Below are 22,971 nucleotides of genomic sequence, written 5' to 3' on the forward strand. Positions count from 1 at the left end.
GACCAGTGTTTTTAATTTCGCTTTCTCTTCTGAGGACAGTGGTCTTGAATGAGTTTCTTAATATTCTCATCTATTAAATGGGAAGAATAATAATGCTTGCCGCATAGGAATATCGGGAGGGATAAAAGAATTCAGAAGTAGTGAGGCCTGAGAGCCTCACTCAGCTCAAGAAGTGTGTGCTGCTTCTGAGGGTCTTTGAGATCCCCCCAGGGGCAAGAGATGGGACTCTGCATCCCTACCCTGCTCACCTCTGTGGGGGCAGGGACACCGCCTGGGGTTCAGATGGCTTAAGGGCTGGGGCTACAGAAGTCTTAGCATCCCTGCATGCCCTGGCCTCTCCGGGAAGCTTCTGGAAATCGCATCAGCAGGTCCTCAGGCCCCACCCTGGGGAGGGGCAGCGTGTGGGGTGGACCTCCTCCCATGGCAGGTTCTCCATCCACCCCCACTAGGCCAGCCCAGGCTGGCCACCCCAAGTCTATTTTTAGAGCAATTTGTCTGTGGGCCCTTTGCAGGGGTAGCTTCCCGGAGGCCGGACAGCTGGCCCTGTAATTTGGGAAGATTGTGGGTGTTCCTGGAGCCCTGGGGCAGGCTGTGGCCCAGAGCTGGGGCACTCAGGCTCCCAGCAGGGTGGGGCCTCATCTCTGAGGTGGGACCGGGCACCACTGACCCCCTCTCTCTACCCACAGCAGGCCCCAAAGGCCAGAGTACCCTGGTCCTTCCCTTGCATCCCAGCTCCCCAGACCCCCGCCTCATGTCACCACTGCCGGGGGCTCACAGGGCTGACTTGGAGTGCAGGACTGTAGGCACTACAGGAAAAGTGGTGATGCCTGCCAGCCCTGTGGCCCAGGTGAGGCCAGGAGCTCCACTAAGAGGGCAGGAAGTGGACGTCCCTTAGGAAACCTGCACATCACACCTCACCACCCACATGCCCTCCCCACCCCTACCTCCTCACCACCCCCACCTCCTCACTACCCCCCCCCCAGCCCGTCACCAGGTCCTGTGGATTCTCCCTAAACTTGTCTCCAGTATGTCCCTTCCCCTCCATCCCACTGTCCCTTCCTTTGCTCAGGCTTCATCTTCTCTTGCTGGACTATGTCATCAGCCTCTTTCGAGTCTCTTTGCCTCCATCTTGCCTGCAGTCAGGCCCTTCTCCATACGCACACAGCATGATTTTTTTTTGACATTACAAATCTGAGCATGCTTAAACCCTTCGGTGCTTCCCCCCCCCCCCATTACCTTTAGGACAAAGTCACAGCTGTGAGCCCAGCCTCCAAGGCTGCACTACCCCTGCTGGCCTCTGTGGGCCCACCTTCCCCTTCCCTTTGCATTCCAGCTGCTCTAAACTGCTGGCGACTCTCACAAGGTCCTGAAAGCCTAGCATAGTGCTCAGCAAATGTTCACTGAATAGCAATCATTCTATTAACAATAGCTAGCATTTACTGAGCATTTCCTTCTTGCCGGGCACATCTACAGATGAAGAAGCTAAGGCTCAGAGAGGTTAAGCAACTTACCTAAGGTCACACAGCCAGTCAAGAGGGGTCCAGATCTGTTGTCCATGCCTGCTCTGTGAGCTGCTGAGTAAAATAGATGCCCACCCACCTCCCCAACCTTTCTGGCCCCAGCCTACCTCACAAGTGCCCCATTCTGCCCTTGCTTGCCTGTACCCTAGTCTCTCTCCTCAGCGCAGTCTAGAGAAGCTCCTAGGGGGAGGAGGGCAGCAGAGCCCTCTGCTCAGGGAGTCCCCTGAGCCTGGTCCTGCCCCCTTCCCCAGACGTGGAACATGGAGCATGGGTGCTGGGACACAAACTGTGCTCCGTCATGGTGAAGCAGGAGCAGAGCCCGGAGCTGCCCGTGGACCCTCTGGCTGCCTCCTCGGCCATGGCCGCTGCTGCCGCCATGGCTGCCCCCCCGCTGCTGGGCCTCAGCCCCCTGTCCAGGCTGCCCATCCCCCACCAGGTGAGCCTGAGGACTGTTCCCAGGGGCTGAGGGAGGGACGCCGGGGTTGGGGGTGGGGGTGGGCCTCTGTGGGAAGAGGCCTCGGAAGCCTTGCGTAGCCTGGGGCTGTGTGAACTGGGAGCAACCTGAGGGTCAGAACTCTTGCACCAGGCCTCTGCCGACCCCTTGGGTTGCCCCTTCCCCGTCCTAGAATGGGAACAAGCTGTAGCACCCTCGGAGGAAGCTGGGGCCCCTCGCTGTGTGCAGAAGGCAGCTGACAGGGACCTGGGCAGGGCTGAGCACCAGGGGCCTGGTCCAGGGCCTCAGGGATGGAGAAAGCCCAGGTCAGACAACTCTCTCAAAAGTGTCGGGATTTTTAAAAAAGACCAAAATGAGAATACAACAGTTGCGCTGTATTTCAGTTGTATATGTTTGTGAGATCAATATTTTTTACCTCATACATTCAGGCCATCCCTCCCCCGACGACGCCACCCCCCCCACCCCCTCACCCACCCCCTACTCTCCATGATACGCATTCAACTGTAGATCCAACAGGAACATCTGAAGAGCCTCCTGGGAATGCGAGCCCCAGACTCTGGGCCCTGCCTGGGTCCCAGCTCAGCTCTCATTTGTGCTCTGGGCATGTTGCCCCTCTCTTTCTTCCTCAGCTTTCTGATCTGTAAAATGGGAGCATGAACTGCCTCTAAGGGGCTCCAAGCCCTGAGTCTACAATGTAAGGGCCTGCTTGAAATGCCTACATTTGGGGTTTGACTGGCTCTGCCCCCTGCTGGCCACCACGTCTCACCTGATCAAAATGTATTCCGCCCAAGGCCAAGATTAGCCCCTTCCTACCCACCCGCCCCCCACTGACCCAATGACCAAGGGCCCCTTGCAAAGACGGAAGATCTTTTGTGACCATCTCCAAGATGGCTCAGCGACTCCTCAGGCCTTGCCAAAGCAGGAAAGGAAGGCGCAGCAGCAGCGAGAGCCAGCCTCGGGAGGCGGGGCACGTGCCTCAGAAAGGGAAACTGAGGCTCAAGGAGCTAAGGGACTTGCCCAGAATCACACAGTGAGAAATAATGAGCTGCAGGGCGCCTGGGTGGCTCAGTTAGTTAAGCATCCCACTCTTGGTTTCTGCTCAGGTCATGATTTCCAGGTCGTGAGATCAAACCTGCTTAAGAGCCTCTCTCTCTCTCTCTCTCTCTATCCCTCCCCCACCTCTCTCCCCCTCTCTCTAAAAAAACAAAAACAAAAATCCCACACGCGGAAATAATGAACCGCATTCCAAAACTGGCCTCCAAGTCTCAGAAGCCCACACTTTCCACTCTAGTAAGAGCGCGATGCCCTTGTGGAAGGTCCAGGAACCAGAAGCTGGCATTGTTGGTAATAGGCTGGGTGACACACCCTCCCGCATCACAGTGCCTTCTCTGTCCCCTGAGGGCTGAGCTGGGATGCAGACCAGAGACTCTCCAAGGTCCCTGCCAACTTGAACCTTCTGTGATTCTTACTCATCTGCCCACATTGGAGGCTCTGTGTCGCACCCACAGTGTCATGGCCTCTCTCTTCTGGCTGTGGACCCAAAAGAGAGACTCAGCCCTGAAATCCAGCACCCCAAAACACGGTGCCTTCCACAAAGAGAGAACCAGTCAGATGCATATTGAGAATCGTGTGTAGGAAGCCAAGAATGTTCTTTTTTTAAGTTCAATTAATTAACACATAATGTATTATTAGTACCAGAGGTAGAGGTCGGTGATTCATCAGTTGCATGTAACCCCCAGTGGTCACTATATCACATGACCTTCTTAATGTCCATCACCCAGAGACCCCATCCCCTCTCCCCCTCCCCTCCAGCAGCCCTCCATTTGTTTCCCATGGTTAAGAGTCTCCTGTGGTTTGTCTCCCTCTCCGATTTCATCTTGTTTTATTTTTCCCTCCCTTTCCCTATGTTCCTGTTTTCTTTCTTAAATACTGCATAGGAGTGAAATCCTATGATAATTGTTTTCCTCTGATTGACTTATTTGCATAGCATAATTCCTTCTAATTCTATCCATGTCATTGCAAATAGCAAGATTTCTTTTTTTTTATAGCTGAGTAATATTCCATGGTATGTATGTATGTGTGTGTATATATCTACACACACATATATATCACATCTTCTTTATCCATTCAGCTATCAATGGACATCTAGGCTCTTTCCATAGTTTGGCTATTGTGGACATGGCTGCTATAAACCCTGGGGTGCACGTGCCCTTTCAGATCACTACATCTGTATCTTTGGGGTAAATACCTAGTAGGCCATGCATGTTCTTGATGCCCTTTCTGGAACAGCAAGTTGGAACATAAAGAAATAGCAGCGCATGTTTGTTTAAAACATAAATCTAGTTCTGTCAGTCCCTTGCGATACACCCCATCAGGGACTCTTTATTGTTTCAGACTTCTTTGCCTGGCCCCTTTCTACCTTCTGTGAATCCTACCACCACCCCCACCCCACCCCCTGCCCAGGTCTTCTGGTCTTGTTTCCTACCACTCCCTCCTGGCACACCCCTACACTCTGGACACCCCCAAATACCTGCAGATTCCAGAGCCAGCCATGCTCTCTAGCCCCTTGGGCCTTTGCAGATGGAAATTCCTTTCATTTCACTTACCACCTGCCTTGTCCTTTATCTGGAACTTTCCTGTTTATACTTCAAGACTCCTCTCAAGGTTCAGCTGCCTAGAGAGCTCACCCCGCGCCCCCAGCCAGTTCAGGCCTTCTTCATCGGCGCTACTGTTGCCATTCACTGAACAGCAACAATGTGCCAGACATTACTTTTCTCCTCTTGGCAACCCATATGCCAAGGCCTGTGACCTTCAGAGTCAGCAAAGAGCAGCTTCCATTAAAGAAATGGCCTTGCCCTTGGGGGCCACAAGAAGCCCTCCTTCTCCAAGCTTAGGTCTAAACTACACTAGCTACTTAGCTATCATTCTCTTCTCTTAGGTCTGACTTGACTTCTCGAAGCCTCAGAACTTGCCTCTCCTCCGTCTGGGCTGTGCCCAGAACCCTGGGTCTATCCACCTCCTTAATTGTGCAGAGCAGACCGCCAGCCCTAGGGAGGGTGGGAGGTTGAATGGCATGGTGGGGACAGCCCCAGGGGCAGCTGATGGAGCTGGACCTGTCTCTTCCTCAGGCCCCAGGAGAGATGACTCAGCTGCCAGTGATCAAAGCAGAGCCCCAGGAGGTGAATCAGTTCCTCAAAGTGACACCGGGTAAGTGTGTCCAGAGAGGGACTCTTTCTTTCCAGTCTTGGGCAGACAGCATCCTTTGGCCCAGCCCATCCATCTCCCTCAACAGCCCCCATATCTCCCCAGAATACCCTTTCCTCCCTGCCCTGTGCACTTTCCAACCACCCAGCTCCCTTTTTACCTAGTCTACAACTGTCATCTCTGTTATTGACACCCTCACCCTGTTAGCTAATCCCCCCTCCTGTCATTCACTAATGGAAGCCCACTCTATGGTCACCCATCCATCCATCCATCCACCCATTCATTCATCCATCCATCCACAAGAGTTCGTTGGGCATGTCTCGGGAAGTAGAGACAGAAGACAGGTCCTGTGCCAGTAGATCACAGAGTAGTGAGAGCCAATTTCATAGCACAGGTATGGGTTAAAGATGGCAGATTTTCCAGGAGGCTGTGAAGGCACATCCCCAGATCTAACAGGGGAGAAGAGAACAGAGAAAGCTTCTTGAATTGGCCAGAAGAAGAACAGGCTGACCAAATCTTTCCAACCCTATCTCATTAATTCATCAAACATTCATTGAGCATGTACTGTGTATCAGGCTCCGGGCTGAGTAGCACAAGGTTTAGAAAGATGAATAAAACCCAAGCTTCGCCCTCCCATTGCTCCCTTCCTCGGAGAGAAGATTCACAGAAGGTAGGAAGGGGCCATCGTGAAAACACATCATGTTGTAAAGCGCTCTTCAATCCGTAAGGCATCTTCACAGACATGAGCTCATTGTGTCCTCACGGCTCCCTGCAGTCCATTCATTCCCTTCCAGCAGGGAAGTGAGGCTGGGAGGGGTTAAGAAATAGGATTACAGGTCACACACCTGGGGCACATGACAGCAGAACTTGAACTCAGGCCCCCTGACTCCATATTCCAGGCTCTTTACCTTATGGCATTCTTAAGAGGCAAATGAAAGTCCAGGGAGAGAGAGAGGACTCCTCCAGGGGGGCAGCTCGAGGCAGAGTCTGGAAGGACGTGGCTGTTCCTCTGGAGCCTCAGCCCGCTCCGCAATGATCAGGGCTTTCTGTGCTGTCCTGGGAGCTCTCCCTGCTGGGCTCTCGGTCCTCGTGGCTCTACCTAGGCCTTTCTCTGACCACCTACAGCGTGTCAGTCTTCCTGATGCTGTAACCACAGAGCAGCAGTAGGGAGGGGAGGCTTCGGACTGCAGGGCTCTTGGCTGGTGTGCTTAGAGCCCAGTGCCTGCTGTCCTGTCACACTCAAGTTGGAAGTGGAAACCCTGAGATTGCTGTGGCTGATGTTTGGCAGTGGGAAAAAGGAAGTGACAGAGGCTGTTGCTTTCCCCACCTGATCCCCATGGGTCTGGCTGTGGGCAAACTCCAGTCCCCTCTGGGGTTACCAGTGGAGGCTCCCAAGGGCCTGGACCCTGTGAAGTCAGGGAGGGGGAGGGACTTCCATGATAGTCACACCAGGGACCGGGCTTAAAGGAGCCAGGCTTCTGTGGCGTCGGAGACGGGCTGGCATTCAGAAATGAACTTCCAGGATGTTAGCTTAACTTTCTGACATGGCAGAGGAGCTTCTGATGGGATAGCTGGTCAAGGCCCCAGTGTTCCGTCCCCCACAGTGTCGGGGGGACCCGGCTGACCTCTGATGTCCGAGCAGAGGTGGGCTGCAACCCTGCTAACCTGGATTCCCCCTGCTCTCCCCAGAGGACCTGGTGCAGATGCCTCTGACGCCCCCCAGCAGCCACGGCAGCGACAGTGATGGCTCCCAGAGTCCCCGCTCTCTGCCCCCCTCCAGCCCTGTCCGGCCCATGGCCCGCTCGTCCACGGCCATCTCCACTTCCCCCCTTCTCACCGCCCCTCACGTAAGCAGCTGGGGGCGGGCTGGCCCTAGAGGTGAGGGATTGAGTAAGTCCACCCTGCACAAGAGCAGCGATGAAGGGTCTGGGACCCCCAACCCTGATGGTCCCCATCCCCACAAGCATTCAGAGAGGTGTGTGCCCAGCAGATGAGAGTGAGAATCTTTTCATCCTGCTCTAGGGTAAAGAGGAAACAGGTAGAGAAGTCCAAGAAGCTGCCGAATCCCCACTGTGGCAGGGACTAGAGGCAGGACTAGAACTCCACATTACCGGGGATGATGGCTCAGGCCAGCTCCAAGGAACACTGCTTGGGGAGTGGTGCTCAGGAGGCCCAAAATTGCCCTGGGAAACATGGAGCTGAGTGTTGTGTGGAGCCTCCCAAGCAAAGATCATAGTGCAGGTAAAAGGGTTGCTGTCTAGTGGCTCCAAACAAGTAAGCTTTGAGGCTGTGGATTCCAGGATGGAGTCTGGGGGGCCCCTACGCCCACTCTGAGATAATATACTGAGCACCTAACATGCTGGGCTCCCAGCACTGTTGCTACATGTTAGCGGATTTATTTTATTTTATTTTTTTTCATGTTAGCGGATTTAATCCAAGTCCACCCTATCTCAGATTAGGAAACCGAAGCTGAGAGAGTCAGTGCCTTCCTTGAGTCACGCAGAGTCTATGGCAGAGCTTGGATTTGCACTCAGGGCTGTCTGGTTCCTAACCAGCATGTCTGACTTCCCACAGAAACTACAAGGGACATCAGGGCCACTGCTCCTGACAGAGGAGGAGAAACGCACCCTGATTGCTGAGGGCTACCCCATCCCCACGAAACTCCCCCTCACCAAAGCCGAAGAAAAGGCCTTAAAGAGGGTCCGGAGAAAAATCAAGAATAAGGTAAGGCATGAGCTGGACCCTGGCCCTGCCCCAGGGCTGCTTCCTGCTTCCTTGGTGGATGGGAGCCTCTGCTCCCCTGGTGATAACAGCCCTAAAATTGTGCCCCCCCCCGGAAATGGCTATGTGGCTGTGGTAACCCCTGTTTTGGGACCTCCCCCTCTAGATCTCGGCCCAGGAGAGCCGCCGTAAGAAGAAGGAGTACGTGGAATGTCTAGAAAAGAAGTAAGCATTCTGAGCAGGGTGGCGGGCCTGGGACCCACTCCCCACCCGCCCCTCTCCCCAGTGCTCGCTCCAAGGGCACCAGAGCAGGAGTGGGGATGGGAGGGGCACTCAGGGAGGGGTGGGCAGTGCAGAGGGGGCAGCAGTGAACCTGGGGACTGCCCCTGAGCTTGTGTCTGCTTGGCCCCCTCAGGGTGGAGACATTTACATCAGAGAACAACGAACTGTGGAAGAAGGTAGAGACCCTGGAGAATGCCAACAGGTAGGTAGTGCCCCCTGCATCGTCCGTTATCCCCGTCCTTCTCCAGGCAGGGCCCGGCTCTGGCATAGGCAGGAGACAGGCCAGATTGCTGAGTTCAGGATGACAGGAACCCCAGAAACATGGAACCCTGCAGCCTGCGACCCCTGGCTTCCCATCCTTCATCCACGCATAGGTCTAGACACCTGACAGGGTAGGTGAGCCACTTAAATGAGTTGGTGTAGGGCGGTGGCCTTCAAAGCGGAATTCCCCAGGCCTGGGAACTATAGGAAATGCTGATTTTCAGGCCTGGAGCCAGCCTACTGAATCAGGAACTCCTGGGAGGGCTCAGCAATCTGTGTTTTACTAAGCCCTCCAGGTGATGTTGACGTACCCTAACGTTAGAGCCCTAACGTTAGAACCCCTGGCACGGGTGCTTGCCACTCCAAGCTCTTCTCATCAACAAGCAGCATCCGCACCACCTGGGGGCTTGTAAGAACCACAGGATCTCAGAACTCTCCCCACCCCCCACCCCACCTTGCAGAATCAGAATATGCATTTCACCAAGATCTTTCCGTGATTCACACGCACTGTTTCCTTTGAGAAACCTCAGTATGGGGCCCAGCACGTAGCAGCTACCTAAAGTCACAGCCTGGGTTTTTTAATCCTACTCTGCCATTTTTGTGATCCTGTGAAAACCATTAAAGCTCTCTGGGCCCCGGTTGCTTTATCTAAAAGGGGACAATGGAAGCTCTATCTCCCAGGATTCTTAGGAAGATTCAATGACACAGTGCAGGTAAAAGGCCCAGCACTGTGCTTGGCATTTAGGAATGCTCAATTCATGTTAGCTTTTCTTCTCCTCTTTTTTTTTTTTTTATGGTTATTCTGAATTCTTGATAGTGCCTCGCCATGAGCCCACAGTAGGTCTCTAATAATTATTTGCTGGGGTAAATTGAAACGACAAGAGACGACAGTTGGTACTTAACCAGTGCTCAACAGAAGGCTTTCTCCTTCTTTCCTTCCTTCTCCCCCAGCTTCTCCAGCAGGATCCAGCCACTCCCCCTAATTGACCTGGAGAATGCCCCCCACTCAGGGAAGGGGGGCGGGGGCCCACACCCCTCACCCCTCTACCTCTGGCCCAGATTCCTCTCTTGGCCCAAAATAGGGCCAGGCCCTTGGAGCTATTTCGCCACCTGCTGTACATTCTGGTAACTGCAGCCCCACTGGCCAGCTAGGTGGAGGAAAGAGAGTTAAACTATAGTTGGCCAGACACTGGCTGAGCACCCCCTGTGTGTGCCCAGAGGGCTCCACGTTGGGTGGGACCCAGTCCTAGCCCTCAGGGAGCCCACAGATAGTGAAGGAGACTGACGTGGAAATCCACGAACAGAAATAAGATGCTACAGGTCCCCGGATAAAAGCAACAGTGACAAAATTAACCAAAATGGTACCTACTATTTACTGGACCCTCTCTACACCATACAAAAAAAAAAAAAAGAGGAGAAGAAAAGCTAACATGAATTGACACCTGCCAGACATGGCTTTCTTATCCGTTCTGGCAGTCGTGGGGTACAAAGGAAGAAAAGTCAATGTAGCTGTGACTGGTGTAGGTAAAGATAAAGGTGACCTCAGCCCAGGTGGGGCAGACCTTCCAAACCCACTTTGGCAAGGAGCACCACAGAGCACCCCTGAGCTCCCATAGGGTGACCCAGAAAATTCACCCCAATAGACCCCAGGTTCCCCAGGCCACACCACAGACAGGACACCCGGGAGGTGACCTTTTCTGTCTTGACTGAAACGGGCACCTGGTGTGGAAGCCAAGTGTGGGGCCAGTCCGGGGACTCTCTGGGAAAGTTCCAGGAGGCAAAGATGCCTGGGTGACCACTGTGCCTTCCTCAGGACCCTGCTCCAGCAGCTGCAGAAGCTCCAGACTCTGGTCACCAACAAGATCTCAAGACCTTACAAGATGGCCGCCACCCAGACTGGGACCTGCCTCATGGTAGGTGCTTTTCCCTCACCACAGGGCCACGCAAGGACAAGTGTTCCCCAGGCTGGCTTTCTAGGAAGGCAGGCAGAGCTCTGAGGGTTGGGCAATACCACCAGGGTACACCACCCTAGTGCCTGCTGGGCTGGCTCTTGAAGACCCCAGCCTCTTTCACCAAGCGCATGGAGCCTTCTAGAACATGACCTTCCTTGACCAGTTCTAACACAATGTGAATGTGCAGCAATGCACATGAACCCAGTTAGGAGGTAGGGCAAGTCCCTTGAGGAGGCGGCTTCTATACCCTAAGGGGGAAAGGGCTTAGGGAGACACAAGGTTGGGAGACACTTGGTTCTTTCTTACTGGAATGAATAGTGAGTGAGGAAAAAGCTGAGCAAATCTCTAGAAACCCAAAAGAATGTGCAGGGTGTGGTTCAGGCATCTGCAGGTTCTGCACACTGTCTTAGGAATGTGCAGCCTGATACCTCCTGGCTACTCCCTGGGGCCTCTGAGATCCTCATGCTGTCTGGTGTCAGGCACTGCATGGGCGTGGCTTAGTTCCGGATGTGTGACTCTTCCTTGTCCTGCTGCAAATCTGGTGTGATGCTCTGTCCCCTCCCCCCCAGGATCCCCCCATTCCTTTTTCCCTGTCCTGACTTCCCACCTTATAGGTGATATCCATGTTGACTACTTCCTTCTTTTTCTGACACTGCCTGTGGTGGCCCCTGAGGGGCTGAGATGGCGTGAGCAGCCTCCTCCACCTCTCCAACAAGGGGAGAAGACCGCACATCTAGGAGGTGGTTGGCTCTGAGTGCTGCTTTCTTGAAAAAATACCAGGCTTTTTATACCAATTGTTTTGGAGGAGAAGAATTGGGGGTGGCAGGCGTTGCACCCTCCCCCAACCTGCTCTGACCCCCGCTCTCTCCACTACCAGGTGGCAGCCTTGTGCTTCGTTCTGGTGCTGGGCTCCCTTGTACCCTGCCTCCCTGAGTTCTCCTCCAGCTCCCAGACTGTGAAGGAAGACCCCGTGGCTGCTGACAGCGTCTACACAGCCAGTCAGAGTGAGTGCTCTCGGCCAGGCCATCTTCCATCAGTCCCAACGTCTGGGCATCAGCCAGATATAAGACAGGAGCCAGACGGGTTCCGGGTTAGCGACATCTTATTCTACCTCCTGGTTTTGCAGATGGGGAAACTGAGACCCCCAATGGGTCCATGATTTAGTCAACGTTAGTTGTAGAAATGGGGCTACGCTGCAGGTTCCCTGATCTCCCAGCCCACCCAAGAGTGGCCTGCAGGGGTTGGGGGGTGATTAGGGGACAGCAGGAATGTTCCCACCCTACTGCCGCCCCCCACCACCCCGCCGGCCCCCATGAATTATAGTGCCAGTGGTTAAAGGGCATCTGCCAGGAACAATTAGCATTTCAGGACTGGGATAGCACATGAGTTTGGGTTCAAGGGCACTTTCTGATCAGACAGTGGTGGCTGAAGCATCGTGTTAAGGAATGCCAGGATGTCAAGCACGGCAGAGGAGGGGCAGCCGTGGTGGGAGCTCAGGTAGTTATCACCCCACGGGGGACCAATGGTGATTAAGAGCATGGGGCCTCAAAGTTCGTCATGTCTGCCACTGCTACTTGCTAACTGCTTGACCTTGGGCACATGTCTTGAGCTCCCTAAGCTTTTGTGTCTTCATCTGAAAAACAGAAGTCCCAGTTCTGCACTCCCCAAGCATGGCCGTTGTCACAACTAAATGGCACAGGGAACACACACTCTTAGCACAGGGTCTGGTACACAGCAGGCGCTTACTCATTGAGTGCATCCCCTCTCTTTTTGAAGACCTTGCCAGGTGGCAAGAAAAGGTACACTAGGTGGGTGGCAAGGAAGGTGTTTCAGGTAGACCTACGGAGGAATGTTCTAACGGTCACATTGTCTACCAGAAACGAATCATCAGGCAGGACAGGAGGAGGAAGAGGAAAGAGATGGGGGTCAGAGAGGAAGGCGACGGGGAGGAGTAGGATTCAAGAAGGAGGGATAGGCAGGGAGAATGAGCTAGACCATCAGGGCCTTGAAAGGAGGAAGGGGTGGGGAGGGTTAGAGGAAGAGGAAGTGGAGGTGGACAGCCAAAACCACTCCCTGGACAAGCGTGGCCTTAGAGGAGACAGGACAGTTGCAGAGGGAGGTGGGCCCTGGGGGTGTGAGAGTCGAGAAAGTCACATATCCGTTTTCCAAGGCCAGGGGCGCCCTGGGGTATTTGGAGGTAGAGGAAGCGAGAGGAGAGGAAGGGAGGGAAGTGGGGGGTTGGGCCAGTGTGGATGAACAAAGGGAGTCCGACTAAGGGAGGGAATGAATGAGCCCCTTGGAGAGAATGCAGTGGGTGGCAGGCCCAGTGTGTGTGTCTGTGGTAGGAAATGGCTTCTGGAGCCGGCTGGCTTTCCGGGCTGCTGCGTTGCTCAATGGCAGGGAGTGTCCTTCACATACTCTCTTAGGTCAGGGCCTGAGGGCCTGGAAGGTGGTGGTAGATCCTGGAGGCAGGCAGCCCTGTGTAGGCCAAAGTACCTGATAAGCTAGAACCTCAGTTACCTGTTCTCTGGAACAGGCCTAAGAATATCCCCTTTCCAGAAGTTTTTGTGAGATGCTCGTTATTTGATATACAGGTCAAAGGGCTTTGCACAATGCCTAGCACAGGGTAGATATCCAACAAACTGTTTCCTTTTCCTTCATTTTCCTGAAGGGCACACTAGGGCCTAGAACAGGGAAGAGGGAGCCAGGGTGGCTCTGGGGGTTACGCCTTTATCTAAGCCCCCTCACCACCCCCCACTGGGACTCCCTGCTTCAGGGGGAATTTGCTGTTCCACATCCCCCGCCCTAACCCACCTTGTGCTCATTCTCAAAAAAATAAAATCTCCACAAAAAAGAAAAATGGAAGGATTTTGATTCAAGGTCTCAGAGGAAGTGAGTAGTGGAAGTAGGATTAGAACCCAGTTCTCAGGGATGCCTGAGTGGCTCAGTGGGTTCAGCCACTGCCTTCAGCTCAAGTCATGATCCCAGGGTCCTGGGATTGAGCCCCACATCAGGCTGTCTGCTCTGCAGGGAGCCTGCTTCCTCTTCTCTCTTTCTCTCTCTGCCTACTTGTGATCTCTATCTGTCAAATAAATAAATAAAATCTTTAAAAAAAAAAAAAACAACCCAGTTCTCAGATGCCCCACCCTGGTACCCTCTGCTTGGGAAGAACTACTTTCTCGGAGTTCTTACTGAACAGTTTCAATCACTTTGTCCATAACGGTCTCAAACCACATCCACACGACCTCGACCCTAGTATGCCTACTTTATGGAGGAGCAAACTGAGGCTCAGAAAGGCTAAAGCAAAGGCCTAAGACACCAGAGGTCATATCCAAGGGCAGTGTTAGAGTTGGGGTTCTGACTCAGGCCCTCGTACTTCACTGGTGGGCCAGGAATGTGGCTGGGAGTGGGGAGGCTCGGCCCGGAGGCTCACCATCAGCTCTCTGTCCAGTGCCCTCCCGGAGCCTCCTGTTCTACGATGAGGGGGCAGGCTCGTGGGAGGATGGCCGCAGCGCCCTGCTGCCCGTGGAGCCCCCAGACGGCTGGGAGATCAAGCCCGGGGGGCCGGCTGAGCAGCGGCCCCAGGACCACCTGCAGCATGACCACCTGGACAGCACCCACGAGACCACCAAGTACCTGAGCGAGGCCTGGCCGAAAGACATCAGTGGAAACGGTACCAGCCCGGACTTCTCTCACCCCAAGGAATGGTTCCGTGAGAGGTAGGTGAGCGGGGCCCCTTCCCTTCCCGGGCCCCAGGCTCCACCCATTCTCCACGGGGAGGGGGGCTGGACCCCATCTCAGCCACGCCTCCCCAAGGCTCCATCCCACCGGCATTCTGATCCAGCGTGCAGAGTGGTGAAAAGGTCCTCGATGGACAGACTCACCCCAGACTTCTGTTCTCTCTCCAGGGATCTCGGCCCCAATACCACCATCAAACTCTCCTAGGCGCATCAAGACCCAGGACACAGGACGTCCCCTCTGACACCCGGAAGAGGGGTGGTCTTGCTCTCTAACCCGGATCCAGCTTGTCCCCCTGCCCCCTGGGCTCCCACCCCAGGAGAAGGGGTTCCACTTCTCCCCAGCCCTTCTTTGCCCCATTCCCTACCAGGGCCTCTCCTTTCCCCATCACATTTGGACTGTTCCCTTGGGCGGACCACTCTGTTCTCACCTCTCCCTCCCACAGCCATCCGTCCTTCTCAGATAAACCACTCACTGGGCTGACCCCCTCCTTTCTCATAATGACCGACTGGACCACTGCCTCCCTGCCCCCACCCACAAACACACCCATCAACACACCAACACACACCCCCCTCACCCCCCACCCCACTGTACAGAGACCAAGAACAGAAATTGTTTGTAAATAATGAACCTTATTTTTTATTATTGCCAATCCCCTAAAATATTGTATTTTACAAGTCTCCATCCTCCCTTCACCCCTCCCTTGTTTTATATTTTATGAAATTAGTGCGGGCTTTGCTCTTCCCCTGGCCCTCACCCGGCCTCCCCTGCCGCTGCCCAAGCCGCTGGGCCTTTTTAATTGCCAAACTGCTTCTTCCATCAGCTCAGCACAAGCTTTAAGAAGGCAAAAGTAAAAAAAAAAAAAAAAGATTCAGCATCAATTCCTGACTTTGTGCCTTTCTTCATGGTGGGGGAGGGGACCAGGACTGAGAGATGGGGAGTGAGAAGGGGAAATCGATCTTATATTCTGCCAGGGGTTCATTGGGGGTGTGGGTATGTGGGAGGGCATTTCTCCCTCTTCCAGCGAGGTGCAGGATTCCGACTAGATGCTCCAAGGATTCCGCTGGAGGCTGTTCCTCCAACTGTTGACAATGGAGGCAGAGAAGCAGATCAGCCACAGTCTTGGCCTTTGGGGATGCAAACTGCTAGGATCAAGCCTGTCCTGTGGACCAGACGCTGTGCCGGACACTTCCCACGCTCTACCCAGTGTGGTCCTCCTGACACCTGCCAACATTTCAGCCCTCGTGTCCTCTGCCTCAGCTGGGTCAAAGGTGCAGGCTCCATAGTCAGAAGATCTATGTTTAACTCCTGAGGCTGCCGCTCCCTAGCTGGGCATGGTAGCCAGAATTCTAATGCTGCCTCCAAGCTTCCTGGCCCCTACTCTGCTTCTCCTCTGCTCCCCTCTCCCTCCCATACACACCTATTTAATCCCCTCCCCTAGGGTGTGCAGGAGACCTGTAAATACAAGGGGTGTCCTCCCATAATTAGGTGACCTTTTACGGCAAAAGTAAAGAGATTCTGCAGCTGTAATGAAGGTCCCAAATCAACCGATTTGGGGTTCATCAAAACGGAGATTATCTTTGGTGGGCCTGGCTTAATCAGGTGAAAGCCTTTTTTTTTCTTTCTTTCTTTTTTTTTTTTTTTTTAAAGGCACTGAGCCTTTCCTGAGAAGAAACAGTCCCCTGTTGGCCTTGAAGCAAACAACTATGTGTAAAGTGCATGGAGGGGGTGGCCTCCAGGAGTTGAGGGCCAAAGTGGCAAAGCACTGAATTCTACCAAAATCTCAACATGCCTCATCTTGGCTCCAGATGAGACCCCCCCCCCCACACACACACAGGGCCAGCAAGACTGAGCTGACTATGGGCCATGGGAACTGAGATTATCCATATGTCATCTTAAGCTTCCATGTTCATGGTCATTTGTTACACAGCATAGGAAAGTGAGATACTATATAACCCGAATCTCTCTGAGCCTCCATTTCCCCATTTTGTAAAGCAGGACATAACACCCAAGGAATGAGGTAGTTGTGGGAGTCAACAAGGTAAATTATGTAAGGGGCTTAGAGCAGGTCCTGGCCCATGGTGACTCCAAGAAAGATGAGCTGTGCATTTAGAGGCAATATCGAGCCCCCTCCTAAGGGCCAAGCTAGAGGGTGTTGTCATAGCACAAAGGAGGGTACCTCAGCCAGACTGGAGGGCTTCCTGGAGGAGGCAACATGGACTGTTGGAAGCAGGCAGGAGAGAGGAAAGGGGCATTTCAGAAGAAGGGGAGCAGCCCGAGCAAAGGCCTCTCAGATGTGAGAGAGCAGGAAAACTTCAAGGAAATCCAAATCATTTAGAACAGCCCGATGGTAGAGAGCTGAGGCCAGTGGTGACCAGGGGCCAGATCCCAAGGGGACTCAAATGTCTTTCTAAGGCATTTGGACTTCATCATGCAGGTGTGATACTTTCCTACCCAGAAGCAGGACGTGGTGGTGGGATGTGCCTACACCAGCTGCCCACCAGCTGGTGGAACCTTAGAACCTCAGAACTAGCCATTAGGCCATCCTCTCTCCCTCTTCCTTCACAGCCTCGTCTTGACCACTGGATAGGGACTTTGCTGCCTGCTGTTGAGCATCAGTCTGAGCTGCTAGAACATGCAGGCCTCTATGGCAAGGCCACGAGAGACTGGGCTCCTGGCCCTAAACTCCAGCCTCATTAACAATAACTTTCAGCAGACCTCTTTCTTGACATTCGTCTGTTCCCTCTGTTAGTCACTCAACAAACTGTTTTCAGAGGTGCTAGGCTGGTGGTGGAGGCTGGGGAGTAAACCAGCCATCGGGACTGGTGTGATGGAGGGCAACATGGACTTCATAGACTTCAGACTGGGTGAATCAGGGAGGGTCACTCAGAGGAGGTGGCCCTTGAACTGAGTCTAAAAGAATGGGTAGGACTTGGTAAGGTAGAGAGAGGTAAGGGTGTTGGAAGTGGAGAGATTGGCCAAGGGCAAAGGTGTGGAGCCATGAGAAACAGGGCCAGGACCGAAGTGAGCCAAGGACGGTTAGGGTGCCCTATGCATAGAGGTGCTTGTACAAACAAGCCTGAGAACAAGCCCCTCCTTAAACTGTACACACAGGCACTCAGCTAGCCTCACCTGAGTCCTGGCCCTGGTGAACAGGATGGCCTTTCCCGGGATCTAAACCAAGAATATATCATTCTGAAGGTGATGGGGAGCTACTGAATGTTTTTAAGCCAGAGAGTGAGATCATCAGATTTGCCTGTCCCACAGCTCTGCAGGTGGTATACAAGGATGAGACAGAGTCCAGAGATAATCAGGAAGAATTAACAACAGCTCTGACATCAGATTAGCTGTGGGGTGCAGGAGTGAGGGCAGAGCCTGGATGACATTGAAATGTCTGACATGGAGGCCATAGTGGCTGATGGGATCATCAGAGGGGACAGAGAATACAGGAGGAAGAGCTGGTTTGGGGAGAAAATAATTCATTTGAGCACACCTCAAAGTTGAGCTGCCTGTAGAATGTTCCCGTTATGGAAGTCTAGGGCTTAGGAGAAGGGATCCCTGGTGGAGATAAGGACATTGTTTGCATCTGGTGTGTTCAAGTCTTGAGTCTACATAAAGGGAAGAGAGGTGAGGGCAGAACTCCAGGAATATGGACATGAAGAGACAGTAGAAGGTGAGGAGTGTACAGGGAGGCTGAGAAGGAATGATCGGAGAAGGGAAAAAAAAAAAAAAAAAAAAACAGGAGAAGAGAGTGGCCCAGAAACTGACAGAGGAAAACCTCCAGGAGTGGAGATCAGTAGAGTCAGATGACATCTGAGAGGCTGGGAAAGATGAGAAGAACACAAAGTGTCTGCTCGCTTGGACAATGAGGAGGTCACCAGTGACCTTGGTCAGAGCTGTTTTGGGGAGAGGTGAGGTGGAAGTGAGAACAGGAGGGATGGATGGGAAGGGGACAGGGGGACCTGGGATGCACTGCATTCTTTCGAGGAGCTGTGCTAGGAAGGAACAGAAGGTGGCACCTGGAGGGCAGAGGTAGGTGAGATCAAGAGCAATCTGGGGGCTGTTCGTTTTTTTTAAGTTTTTATTTAAATTCCGGTTAGTTAACATACAGTACAAGTTTAGTTTCAAGTGTACAATATGGTGATTCTTTTGGATGGGAGAAAGTTGACCATGGTTATTTCTAGAAGACAGGGAGCCCACAGAGAGGGAAGAGGATTAGGCGGGTGGGGCAAGGATTCATGGAGTGGATGGAGTGGTCCACTCTGGAACCAGAGAAGCCCAGACAAAGGGACGGCATTCTGCAGATGCAGAATGTGAGGAGACAGGAAACTGAAGAAGACCCCCATTCAGTTCAGGTCTGATTTCAGAGTCATGAGATCCAGGCCCCCAATAGGCTCAGCACTCAGCAGAGTCTGCTTGAGTTTCTCTCTGGCTCTCCCTCTGCCCCTCCCTCCCAAATAAATAAATAAATCTTATTTAAAAGGTGGGGAGGGGCACCAGGGTGGCTCAGTTGGTTAGGCGGCTGCCTTTGGCTCATGTCACAATCCCAGAGTCCTGGGATCCTTGGGATTCTTGCTCAGTGGGGAGTCTGATTCTCTATCTCCCTCTACCCCTCCCCCCCCCACTTCTGCGTGCACAAGCTCACTCTCTATCAGATAAATAAATAAAATATTTTTTAAAATCCAAGGACATTGGAGCTACCTAGAACAACTAATCCAGAGAGCTCAGGGCTTGGTGAGGTAATCCAAGCGAGGCTATCTATAATCACCACCCAAAGTCTGTTTACCCAGAGCAGTCTCTCCTGCCTCTGTAAGGATGCAGGGTTAGTCGGCTTGCACAAGCCACCTGTTGACATACGACCTCCTCAGGGTCATGCATCACATCCCTCACGTGTCCCTGGTGATGGACCTGTAGATTCCATGCTCTGCCAGCAGCCAGCTTGGCCCCGCACACAGCTGATGGCTGTCCCAGTGCCAGCCATCCCATCCAGACTGCCACAACAGACCCTTGGTTACAACTGGAAACTGAAGCCCTAGAAGCAGGGAGAACAACTGTGGGCAATGCCTGGAAATGGAGTGAGTCAGAGCGATGTTCCAGTTCCAGAGGGCTGGATGGTCCCAGGAGCCAGCTGGCCAAATTGGGGTGTAGGTAACAGGTGGTCCTTGGGTCGCGAGGGGAGCCAGGCTGGGAACTCACCTCCAAAGGAGGCTCAGTTGCTTTGTCAACAGAGTGGCAGTTAAGGGTGGAGGTCCTGACGTCTGCACTGCACTTGACCTTAACAAGGCACCCAGCTCCCAGAGCTTCAGTGCCCTCATCTGTGAAATAGTCCCCACCCTCCTGAAGGTGCTGTGAGGGGCAAGTGAAAGCTTGCACACAAAGCTCTCAGCCCAAGGTCAGCTGCGCAGTAAACACTGGAAAAGGCATTAGCTATTATTTTCTGAGTGCAGAGGCAGTGGGCTGGAGATGATCAGAGCAGCTAGCTGCAGCCGGGAGAGGCTGCAGAAGGTAGCTGGACTAGTCAGGGGAGAGGGCCTTCATTCTTCCCTTGGATTCTTGGGAAGTGAGCAAGTGCCACAACTCACCCATAACACAGTCAACAGCTGGTCCTAAGGTGGGGCGGGGAGGGGTTGGGGGGAGGTGTGAGGACGAAGGGGAGATGCTTTAGTTTAAAAAGGTTTGAGCGGGGAGAGCTCTGCAGGAAAGAGCTGAAGGAAAAACCAACCTGGAAACCCAGCAGCTAGGCAGCTGGTGAGGGAATGTCAAATCTAGCCGGAACTACCATAATTCATGGTATAGGAGGTTACCTTGGGCCAGGCTGCTAGGAAAATTAGCAAACCCAAAGGCACATTTGGGAAGTTGGGGGTAGGGGATGGCTCCCAAGTACCCTGCCTCACCCCCTCCAAGGGTGGGCTTCTTTAGAACTTGGATTTAGGGAGGAAGCTACCCTGTGGCCAAGAAGTTTAAATGCACTTCCATTAATTCCATTCACCCAACACGGGAGGACTAGACCAAGAGAAAGGTGGGACGCAGAGCTGAGGGAAGCCGGGTCCTGCCCTTTGGTAGTTTTATTTATTAAATAAGTGATTTATTTGCTTGAATCACTTGAATGACATCTCAGTGTCCTCATCTGTAACATGGAGGAAGTGATAATATCTACCACCCAGAGTTGTGGTGAGAATCAAATGAGATGTTAGTTATTGTTCGTGTGTGAAGGGGAGGGTGCTGACAGAGGCCCAGGAAATAGTTCTAGGGCTAAAGGAGGGAGACAACATCTGTAGCAGAGGATCAGGGAGGGGTTCCTGGGTGATGTGGCACTTGAGAATGGCCTTGACTAATGGACAGGATTTTAGAGAAGAGGACACACTCCAGGCCACGGGAACAACCTGTATAAGGACACATAGGAGGACGACCACTGTAGGACCGATTAGAGTTGGAGGAACCCTAAGTAGCTGTCCCCCTTTGTAGCCCATTCTCTAGCTCTGGGAATCTGGTGCTTCCCACCTCCCTGGGCTCACTGTCAGTGGCAAAAGATAAACCATAGACTAGACCAGACACACACTGGATACCTGGTGAAGAGGGCAATAGGATCTGGGAAGAAGGAGCATGACTTTCAGCTGGAGCCATCCAGGAAGACTTCCTGGAAGAGTGAGCATTTGAGTGGAGCCCCGGAATTTGAAATACATCAACAGGAGGAGATTGGAGATGAACAATGCTATACAGGCCTCATGCCAATTCCCAGAATAAGGAGCGCAGATGAGTGGAAGGAAATGGATGGAACCACCGTATAGTATGTGGAAAGATGGAGGCAGGCCTTGAATGCCAGGCTAATATATAGGCAAAGGGAGACCTTAAATTCCACAGATGGGGAGTAAGTGCTATCTATGGTCAAAGGCCAGCTTCAGGAAGATGAGTCTAGGACAGTGAAATGGAGGTGTTAAATCTGAGAATTCAACCAGGGTCCCATCATCAACCAGATGTGAGGTTCAGATGATGAACATCCCAGGGGACAAGAGGAGAGTATGCAAGGGGGAACCATGGTATTTGGAGGGGGAAATAGAGGAGTCCAAAATGGACTCCAAGGAGACCTCTCTAGTCCTTCCTTTCTGAATTGGTTTCCTCCTCTCCCATCAGCGTCAACTGACCCAGGAGGATGACTGAACCTTCTGGAAGACCCTAGCCCAAGAACCTTAGCGGGGTAAGGTCACAGAAAGCAGCTATCTGGGCCTTGAGACCTCAGCTCCAGGGTCTGGACATTCTCCGCCCCACCCCCACCCCCAGCTGCGGGTCCCTCTCCTGGAATAGTCCGGAAGAGCTCTAGGCCTAGAGAAGGGGTTACCTGCAATCAGGCCCATCCCCGAATTTAATGCACCCCAGAGCATTTTCCCTTTACTGTGCTCTTTCCCAGGTCTAATTGGATCTCTAAATTCTCGTGGCGCCGACAGTGTTAAAGCCAGCCCCTGTCACCGCCCCCGACCTCCCCCTCCCCACCTGCCCGCCGCCACGGCGAATGCCAGAGCCGGAAAGCGCGGGACAAGGGCTGCGGGGGGGTGGGGGGGGGTGCACCGCAGCAGCTGATTGACGGGCGGGGCGGTGATTGGCAGCTGCCGGGAAGCGGGGTGCGGGGAAGGTGCTGCAGGGGTGGGCTCTGCCGGGCGCCCCACACCCCCAGCCTCAGCCCGGGGCAGGGTTCGTGCCCGCCGCCGGCTGGGCCGGGATCGCTCCTTCCGTGCCCCGAGCCGGCTGGCTGGGCGGGGAGGCGCCCTCCCCCTCCGGACCCCGCGGGCTGGCGGGTGTCTCTAAGGTGACACTCTGATGCGCGGCAGTGGCGGCGGCTGCAGGAGCGCGCTCGCCGCCCGGGCTCCGGCTCGGTTCGGGCTCGGGCTCCAGCCGTCAGGGGAGCGCCCCAGCGCGCACGACGCAGCACCCCGACACCTACCAAGGACCCCCGGGGGCGCGGGACGATCCCAGCCAGCCTTCCCCAGGCGCGTCGCCGGGCAAATCGCCGCTCCCGTCGTCTGAGCCTCGGCGTCGGGAGGGACGTGCGGGCCCCAGGGCTCCCCTCCCTCGCTCCCCGCCTCGCGTCCCCGGGCCCAGGAGGAAGGGAGACTGAACTTTAGCGGGCAAGCCCGAAAGGCCGCAGCAGCCGCGGGAAGAGGACGGCCACGGGATGGCCGAGGGGCCGGGCGGCGCAGGGCCCCGCGGGGACGGGGCTGGCGGCGGCCGGACAGCCGAGGAGGAGGTGGTGCGGCGCCGCTGCCGGCGGGGGGAGGAGGCCGAGGTCTCGCAGCTGTGGCCCGAGGGACCCCGGGGCATGGCCGCTATGCCCCCCGTGGAGGAGCGGTTCCGCCAGCTGCACCTACGCAAGCAGGTGTCCTACAGGTAAGGAGAATGGGGGCAGAGGGAAGCTCAAAGCTGGGGACCACCCCCCCCCCCTTCAGTCAACATTCTTTGAGGACCCGCCGCTTGCCTGGCGTTGCTCTAGGCCCTGGGGATTCAGAGATGACTACCAAGGGGGCTCTGCTATCCGTGTGCAAGGGGAAGGGGCGCTTCTGGGATCCCCTCTCTCTATGAACTGCCCTATTCATCCGACATGGGGATTACTGATGCTAACTGAGTACCAGACACCGTACTAGGCACCGAGGAGAGAAATGACCAAGACATCAAGCTTCTCTGCTGAGGAGAGCTGGGAGATGGCCCCTGGGCCCTTCTTCTGGGAGAAGAGGGACCCGGGTTCAGGCAATAGGCCCTGCCTGAACTTTCTCATGGGTTGACCGTGTGCTAGACACTGGCTTATAGAAGTGACTAAGGTGCTTCCCGACACCATGGCTGAGACTCTGCT

General features: G+C 54.2%; 2 protein-coding genes across 3 annotated transcripts in view; both read left to right on the top strand.

Annotated features, from left to right (window-relative positions):
* CREB3L1 (cAMP responsive element binding protein 3 like 1) overlaps positions 1–15,013 on the top strand; it is a 34,344-nt gene extending 19,331 nt beyond the window's left edge. Inside the window, exons 3-12 of the mRNA XM_082747443.1 lie at positions 1,772–1,956; positions 5,103–5,181; positions 6,868–7,025; positions 7,753–7,902; positions 8,066–8,124; positions 8,315–8,383; positions 10,256–10,355; positions 11,272–11,398; positions 13,846–14,113; positions 14,303–15,013. Coding sequence (XP_082603569.1) covers positions 1,772–1,956; positions 5,103–5,181; positions 6,868–7,025; positions 7,753–7,902; positions 8,066–8,124; positions 8,315–8,383; positions 10,256–10,355; positions 11,272–11,398; positions 13,846–14,113; positions 14,303–14,339 — 1,232 coding nt within the window. The 3' untranslated portion in view covers positions 14,340–15,013. The remainder of the gene's footprint in view (positions 1–1,771; positions 1,957–5,102; positions 5,182–6,867; positions 7,026–7,752; positions 7,903–8,065; positions 8,125–8,314; positions 8,384–10,255; positions 10,356–11,271; positions 11,399–13,845; positions 14,114–14,302) is intronic.
* A 6,791-nt stretch (positions 15,014–21,804) lies between these two features.
* Positions 21,805–22,971, top strand: part of DGKZ (diacylglycerol kinase zeta) — a 41,874-nt gene continuing 40,707 nt past the window's right edge. For both annotated transcript variants that reach the window (XM_082747545.1, XM_082747546.1), the window contains exon 1: positions 21,805–22,511. In XM_082747545.1, coding sequence (XP_082603671.1) covers positions 22,300–22,511 — 212 coding nt within the window. In that variant the 5' untranslated portion in view covers positions 21,805–22,299. The remainder of the gene's footprint in view (positions 22,512–22,971) is intronic.

This window comes from Mustela nivalis (assembly GCF_964662115.1).
Source record: "Mustela nivalis genome assembly, chromosome: 9".
NCBI lineage: Eukaryota > Metazoa > Chordata > Mammalia > Carnivora > Mustelidae > Mustela > Mustela nivalis.